Source organism: Ruditapes philippinarum, unplaced genomic scaffold, assembly GCF_026571515.1.
Source record: "Ruditapes philippinarum isolate M1 unplaced genomic scaffold, ASM2657151v2 ctg7321_1_1_1_1, whole genome shotgun sequence".
In the NCBI taxonomy this organism is placed as follows: Eukaryota; Metazoa; Mollusca; class Bivalvia; order Venerida; family Veneridae; genus Ruditapes; species Ruditapes philippinarum.
Genome location: NW_026852357.1, coordinates 34,154 through 42,955, shown reverse-complemented (window position 1 = coordinate 42,955; position 8,802 = coordinate 34,154). Strand labels below are relative to the sequence as shown.

The 8,802-nt window shown below is 32.4% G+C and overlaps 1 protein-coding gene across 1 annotated transcript; it reads left to right on the top strand.

The window, feature by feature from the left end:
* The first annotated feature begins 3,216 nt into the window (after window positions 1-3,216).
* LOC132757999 (uncharacterized) lies at window positions 3,217-8,011 on the top strand. Its single transcript, XM_060749518.1, has 2 exons — window positions 3,217-3,763; window positions 5,038-8,011. Exon 2 carries the CDS (start codon window positions 5,445-5,447, stop codon window positions 7,650-7,652), a length of 2,208 nt encoding a protein of 735 aa, XP_060605501.1. The 5' UTR covers window positions 3,217-3,763; window positions 5,038-5,444; the 3' UTR covers window positions 7,653-8,011.
* The last annotated feature ends 791 nt before the right edge of the window (window positions 8,012-8,802 follow it).

Genomic DNA, 8,802 nt, shown 5'->3' with positions numbered 1-8,802 from the left:
ATATGATTATTCAGAACAAATTCAATTTATATATTAATGTAAAAAAAAATAGTGTTCTTATTGAAAATGATCTAAATTTGGAATGTGAAATATCAGCTCCTCCTTTCAATGTTTTATAATCGGCTTGATCTCTGACCCGAATCTTGTTCCCAAGTGGTGTCCATATATTGTCGCTTAAATTCGCAATCATTGCTAAATATCGCCAGGAAGAATCCGCATACCCTTGAATATGCAACAGCATGTGAATTTATGATAACCGAGATATATAACAGTGCAATATATCATAAATCATTGAACTAAGGTTAATGGTAAATATTTTATGACTGAAAAATTTAGATATCAACCTCTTCCTAGCTTCATACTTTAGACGAAATATGCTTTTTAAATTGTCTCCTCTGTTGTAAAGGGAAAATCAAAAAGTGAATGATTCAAGTATATACATGTACATGTTGGCATTGGCACTACAACGCGCACGTATGGGATTTGGTACTCCATCTATATTTTTGTCTGGAGCATTACTTGAAAAGAACCCAAAAGAAACTAAACATATGAAAAGGTGTTTAATAAAATGTGCAGCATTCATCTTTGTAGCTATCTCCCTTTTGTTGAGTTTTTCCCTTCTGTTTTTATGTTCTGTCTTAAGCAAAATTCTAGGACTATACAAGTACATGTAATTGACTTCAGAGAACAAATTAACCACGAATTAAGATTAATACAGATGTAGGAAATCACAAAGCCAAGAAATAGGAATGTCCGATTTTTTATTCTACAGTCAGCAAGTCTGCTTTGTGTTCTCTTAAAATCATATACTGAGTAAAGACTGACAGTCAATGTTCCTCTTATATCTATTTTAAACGGTATTTTATGACACTTTTCAGTCAAATTCCTGAATGATACTAATGATTTATCAGAGCCAATAAAAGTGACTGCACTTCAAAACCGTTGAGCATTTCAAATTGAAGCACATTCATAAACATTTCTACTATTCTTATTAGACGAATCACAACCGCTTGTATATACAAATCATTTGGAGATATCTTTACATTTTTTCCTATTGAATTTGAATGTGATAAATGTAAGAAGCATGTGCATGTCACACTATCTCGCCGTCACAACTCACATCGTAAGCACAATCTTTTCAATTTTTCTAGTGTTATCATTGTGCACTAGAATAAGTTTTCAGGTAGATTGTTTTATTTTCTAGTGATGTTGATTTCTTACTGCCAGGTTCGTAGCTTTTTACCGTTTTTGTCGTTTCTAAACGAAATCCATTTTTCTGTATTAAGAAAGAACGCGTATGTGTTGAATAGGTCCAATTCTTAATGTTTTTTTTAAATGAATTACTGACCTCAATTAAATAAAAAGGAAGAGCAGCATATCATTTTATAGTAGATGAATCTATTGTTCCAACGTAGTGTATTGAACATTACTAGTATAATACTAGCATTGCATAACAATTAATATAATACCACTACCTACTTGTTTAACATTGAAAATATTAACTGAAGTGTTTTTACAATCAAATATCAGGGCGATATTAATTTTTATTGCGAAATTTGATAACAAAAAATTTGATTTTTTACGGCTTTTGCAAATATTAGTTTTAAGCTTTTTATACGCGATTATAATGGAAAAAACAAAAGTAATTTAAATCTACAAAATGTTTTAAGATTTTGATTTGGGAAATTTTCTGATTTTAAAATCATATTTAAAAGTGTACTTTTTTCTAATTAAATCAGCGAAATTTTGCCCCTTTAAAAAAATTTGGGGTATTTTAAAATTTGTAAAATTTACTTAACAAAACAATATGGTGAAATAAAAGTTGAAAATTTTTAAGTTAGCATTATAACAATTTATTGCAGTTGAAAAACAAACAAAAAAACTAAGAAAAGGAAATAAAAACCCCTGTTTCGAAAGAAACCCCTTTGGGCTTGATGCCAGCCAAATTTGCCAACTCGACGAGAAGCTTTTTAAATGGTACAAAAAATAAAAAGATTGAAAAGGCGTTTTAAACTGATTTTTGAAAAGCGGGACATAAAAAAGAAAAAATTTTTTTAAGAAACATGAGCAAAAAATTTTGACATTACAAGGGAAAAGCAAACAAAACTTTTTTCCAAAGAATGTATTAACACAAAGGCCATGAACGGGAAAAACAAAAAACAAAAAGAACACAATCGGAAACAGGAAAAAAAACATTTTGGGAGAAAGAAATGAGGTTTTCACAAAACAATGGAAAACAAGCAACACGGAGATCCTGAAAAGGGGTACTGGCATGTTGTGATATGAACAAGCCCGAGAACTAGCAATCAAGACATTTCCTTCAAACTTTGATTTTTATGAAAAAAAAGAGAAGGAAAGGTTCTTAAAAGATGGGGGTTTTGTGATATAACCCAAAAACTACAAAACAAGCTTTCCTTAAGGGTTTTGATGTTTTGTCTGACATAAACAGAGCTGGGGGAACAGGCAAGCAAGACTTTTTTGAAAAAGGTACTGGGTGTTTTGGGTGACCCAAAAAAAAAAAGTTTTTTGGGCATGAGGGTTTTTTAATAAAAAGGCCCCGGGAACGGGGAACAAGATGTGTTTTTAAAGTTATAAAGGGAAAAACCGGAAAAATTTCAAAAGAAAACATTTTTGGAAAAACCAATGTGGGTTAAAAAAAGAAGCAAGCAAAAAATTTAAATTTAAAACAAGCCCCTGACACATGTTTAAGTAAAACAGGAAGAAAAAAGTGTCTGAAATTGGGGTTGGGCACGGGTAAACAAGATTTAACGGCCTTCACAAAAGAAAAGACCCCAAAGGCATCATTTTAGGTGCCCCAAAGGTTTGATAAAAGCGAGCGCGTTAATTTTAAAAAAATCCCCCTTTTTAAAAGGTTTCGGGGGTGTTGAAATGTTTCAGTTTTTAAAAATCAAAGCGCCTTAAAAGGTTTTTTGGGATAAAAAAAACCCCCCTTTTGTTCGAAGTTAAAGAAAAAACCCCCTTTGTTGATTTATTTTTTAAATGCACATTATCTAAGTAAAATTAACACAATTAATGTATTGTCTATTAGAACATTGAGTTTATTTCTAAATTTAAAAAGGGAAAATATCGTTTTACTTTTGAAATGTATATTAGCTAAAAGAAAAGTCATTTCAAAATATTATAGTAATTATTCCCACATTTTTAAGTAATGATTAATAAATGATAAATTAATAACAGTGATGTGATGATAAACACGAACGGCAAATAGTCCAGAAACGTCAGAAATACATTAAAGGTCACACGTCTGTCACAGTTTGAAGTTAAACTCGTTCATCAAGACAGCAAATAAAATATTTCGTGAACACTCGATACCCCCATATTTCAACTTTACTTTAACAGTTTTTGCCCTCACCATAAATGGATTTTGTTTGCCTTCGTCTGCTTTACAAATAGAGTGGCAAATCCCTTTTGAAATGAGATAAATCTTTGCTATTAATTATATTTATTTTATTCAATGTGGTCATATGTCTATCTGATGTTTGTGTGTTTATGTCTATCATGAAATTTATTTTGGTGCGCCATGATAACTAATATTGATTATTAAATCCAAATTATCACTGAATTAATATTTTCTCAATGATACTCAAACTAAAATTCTGGTGTGTCAGCTATTCCATTGATATTCATTTAATTTTTCTATTTTGCATTAAATAAGTGAATATTTTTTTTTTATTATTATTATGTCTTACATTTTCGCAGGTAGTACCGAAGCGATCCAGAGGATCATCATTCAGAGTTTCAGGTAATGAAATTATTTTATCATAGTTTAACCCTTTACCTCATATATACGCGAAACAACGCACTTTCGACCCCCCCCCCATTTTAAGGCCTGAAATACTGAAAAGACTATTTTGGCCCCCTCTGTTTGGGGGGTTTGAAGGGGGGGCGGAGTCCCCCTCATCGCCAAGAAAATTTTGTTTGGACTTGTGAGAGGCTAAAAATGACCCCAGGTCGATCATAAGGTAACGTGTAACCAACGCTGAAAAGCCTCTATCTCAATCCCTTGAGAAGTTGCAGCACTTTGAAATAAATTTTGATGGAAAAAATCGAGCCAAAATAGTGATTTTTGGCAATTTTGAGATCTCCCCTCGTTGCCATGGTAACAGGAAATTTAAGACTGAACATGTCGTTACAAAGGCAATGGACCAGGCAACATTTGTGCCAAGTTTGATTAGTATTGAATCATTTTTCATACTTTCATAGCAGTTTGAACTTGTAACAGGAGGCTTTTCAGTGAAAATGGCCATTTTTCACAATATGTTCATGTGGGAAAGGGTTAAGTTAAAAGGCTGGAGAAAGTGTGATTCCTCGGATGCATAAAAACTGTATAGCTACATGAAAATTGCAGACTTGGTTTGATTGAGTCGGCACATGAGGGCTATTGAAAAAGCGGAGCATCCCTCACGCCCCCTAGCACCGGCTTGAGCGGTACTCAATTTTCAACGCTAAAAGTGATAGAATCAATGATCCCGAAAGACCAGAAAATATAAGAAGCCATACTCGTCGGCTATTTTTAAACTTAAGGAAAATTTATCTAAAGTGATTATTTTAAAGATGTGTTCTTCTGTTTCTTAAGTTAAAACATAGCCGCAGAATATGGTTGCTTTACTTCAGTGTTCTTGATATTTTTCTGGCCCTTAGGGATCAAAGATTCAAGCACGTAAGTGTTGAAGATTGAATACCACTAAGGCCGATGCTGGGGGCATGAGAGTTGTTTCATTTTTTCATGACTATCAATAAAACTGAGTCTGCAATTTTTATATTATTTTGTCTTCTGTGCTTCCGAGGATCACCCTTTTTCCAGAATCAATTTGAATTGTTTCCTGCATGTTCTAATATTTTTATATCTTAATAAGATTTTACTTTATATGAGCAAGATCTTTAATTTCTATTTCCATTATTTTATTTTGTTTTCATTTTTATGGTTTAAAAATCATATAATAATCTCTTTTTGTCTGTTTTTGAAAATCCCATACTTACAGATAAATATAAAAAGTATGTGAAATGTTTTTAAAGAACTTAAAGATGAACTTATTAGATGGTACAACACAAATCACAGTACAGTTCCTCTTTCACCACTCACAGATGATTACGATACTCCTCTAGCTGGGTTCTACATTTTGCCAGAAATTGACATACACACACATCTCCCAGGCGGCAGGAAAGAAACAACTAGAGTCGCGTCGTTACATGACCTGTTTAAATCCGATGTTAATGTTCCACGGGAAATAAATTTATCAGCAGTAGCTGGATTTGGGAAAACAGCATTTTCTAAATACCTTACCGTAGCGTGGTGTCAATCCCATCAAAACAATGAAAACTATGTTTATTTTGAAGAAGAGGTAATAAATGTTTTATCTGACTTTAGCTTTTTATTTCTGGTGTTCTTGAGAGATTCAACTAAGGTTTGTGATGTCGATGACATGATCGAGCAACAAGTCATACAAAATCTTCCTTGTTCAAACAAAATGCCTAAAGGTCTTTTAAAGGACATTTTACGTGATGAAAAATGCCTTGTTATATTGGATGGACTTGATGAATGGACTCATCCTGACAATGAATGTACAAGACTACCGAAAAGTATTCCTCATCGATATGCGCGAGAAAAATGTGTAATCTTAACAACAACCCGGCCATGGAAGCTTGGAGTCTCCAACTTGAAGACAAGTCAAATAGATAAAACAATAGAGTTAGTTGAATTCAACGCATACTATTCGAGGCAGTTTAAGATAAACGCTATAAAAATGTTGATAGGCAACATTAAAGAGGATGAACTGAGAAATAAAGTAAGCAGATTTGAAGAACATATCAGAGACCATGACCTTAAAGAGATGGAATCTACTCCTCTTCTTTTACTCTATCTGATATGTTTATGGCTCGGAAATGTTCCAATTGGCAATTCCACAGTAGAGCTGTATACAGGCATCATTCAGCTTCTTCTTTCTAGAACAGAAACAATACATGGCCAGTTTCATTCATCTTGTATAACGTCTCCAAGTAACGTCCCCGATTGCTTCAAAAACTATAAACATTGCTCTAGCTACTACATGTTTCTGGTGAGTTTAGGAAAACTAGCTTGTCATACATTATTAAGTGATAGAAAGGAGAACTCTCTGGTTTTTGATAATGATGTTGCTGAAAAATATCTTAACGAAGAAGATTTGAAATTAAGCAGTTTGTCAGGAATTTTATCAGTAAGTAAAGTTAAAACGTTGATAAATGAAAGTTTTAAAATCTCATTTGCACATAAAACGGTGCAAGAATATTTTTTAGCAATTCATGTAAGTTTTCAAAACACAAATGAAGGTCAGGAAATGATCTTGAAAGAGTGCCATTGCTTACAAAGTATTCTAGACATGTCGAAAGTGTTTGTCTTTATCAGTCATATGAACCCTACGTTAATGTCTGCAATATCAAGTGATTTGATGTCTGTGATAAATGATGATGAGAAAACAAACATTTACAGAACTATGACAGAATATCATTACGTGTATTCTGATCCATTAAAAGACATACAAGACATGTATACTTCATGTGCTAAAGAATGTCAAGGAAACGAAAGCCTCAAATTCTGTCTACAAGATTTCTTTATTGATGGAAAATGTCTACAAGTAAACTACTTCATTCAGTTACAACATCTGTGTCAAGAAAATAAAGGAAAAATAAAATCAATTATGATTGACAACAAAGGTATTTGTAGTGTACAAGAAATTTGCAGTTTGTTCGAACTCTCATATCTTCAAAATATAGAGAAATTATGGTATAGGGGAGAAATTTTAGAAGAGGAAATGATAAGCTTGATTTTGCACCCTTTAAAATGTATAGCTGTAAGATCTAGCAAATGGAAATATGATACATTTGAACGACATTTATGCCATCTATCTGGAGAGCTATATAGACGACTGGTAAAATTACCGCACCTGGAGTGTTTAAAAATAAGCAGTTTTACTATGACCCACGAGGTAATGGAGACATTGTTAAATTTCCTCACTAGTAAAAAATCAATGAAACATATAGACTTAAGCAACCTGTACTGTAGTGATCACGGTAATACTTCATGTTGGGGCTTTAACATTGACCTGTCACAACATTTACATCTAAGAGGTTTAGGATTGTACACTATACCCGTGTCACAGTTAAAAATGAATGTATCGTTGTTAGAGAAATGTACTGTTGGTAACTTATATGAACCTGGCGTTGTGTCATCATATCTCAGCCGACTCCCTGAAGCAAGTAAACTACAAATATTTAGGTGTTTCCATTTAAAATCTTCCAGTGACATTGATACAATGATACTCAAATTGCCCTTGTTACTTTATGTGAAAGATGTCTGGTTGGCAGGAATAAATCTTGGTAAAAGAACAATAAAACTGTCACCTGAAATGCGCAATTTAAAACTGGTGTTTTTAGATGTTATTACAATGTCTTGTTCAGTGTTACATGATCTAATTAAAGTCATAAACAAACTACCACAAACTGTAACAATAAGGATAGAAGGTTGTTATATAAAAACAAAGAGAGAATTTGAAAATTTTAAAAGATTTGTCAAGCACTCTGATAAATTTTTTATCAATTATGATGGCACTATGCAGTCTCGAAAGTACGGGTTTGAGTTTAAAACAGCTAATTAAAATTGAAATAAAAAGGCGTGTAGAAACAATTTATTAAATATGTAGTGACAATTGTTACGGATTAATGTTATACTGTTTTTATTACTGTTTAAATCAAACTACTGCACAAGTTACATTAACTTAAAGGATGGCTGGTTGTGACATCTTGTACGTCTTGTCGTATAATACAAGCAACAGAATTTAAAACATTCAGACAGGTTTGATGGCACCAATAGGTCTTAAAGGTTACAACTTAATTCTGTAAAGTGTGGGTTTGAGCTGAAAACAAGAACAAATTTGAAATTAAAGATATTCTATGCTCATCGTTGTGTTAAATATTTCTGTTGCAAAAATGTATTGAAATATAGGAAATTCCTAATGTCTAATTTGAAAAAAAAATGAATGTGAAAGCTATGTTGGGAATCTGCATTTCCTCTTTATTAATTGACAGGTTAAAATATTTCTTTCTTGAAAGAAACAGCCACGTTTAAATGACACTAAGTATTCATACTGTCAAATCGTGTTGTCAGTTACATGTATACGATAATCCTCCCCATTTATTGCTTTTTGATTTTGTTTTTATGTTGTTGTTGTTGTTTTTTTGTTTTGTTTTGTTTTGTATTTTATTTTTGTTGTTTTTTTTTTTTTTTTTTTGTTTTTTTTTTGGGGGGGGGGGTGCCTAGAAATGCCTTTGATCTATAGTCGTCAAACTTAAGATCGTTAGAGGGCGCGTGCACGCGCCGTCTAGTAGATATGCATTTGTCCGTATAGCAATGGGGAAAATATTAGACTTGATTTTGTGCATTTTTTTTGTTTTAACAAAATCAAATTGTTTTCAAATTTTCTAATAAAAATAACTTTTCTGATGTACAACATGTCACGGAGCTATAAAGGATTAAAATAAACGTTTAACTGAAGTGATAGTGTCATGTTTGAATATTATATTCTTTTTATTATCTACCTAACAAATAACGTAGTCTATAGTTGATGGTTCTAAAACCCGTTGAGACACGTCTTTAATCTAATGACGGGCATGGAAAAAGAGGTATCACTAAAATATGCCACGGAGATTATTTTGGCGCTACGGACACAGCGGAAATATTTTTTGCAAAATAATTTATTCATAACTATTATTTGATATTACAGACATATTTGTAAAATAACAGACAGT

Coding starts and splice junctions, on each gene's coding strand:
- LOC132757999 (XM_060749518.1), top strand. CDS start 5,445: ATGATCGAGCAACAAGTCATACAAAATCTTCCTTGTTCAAACAAAATG.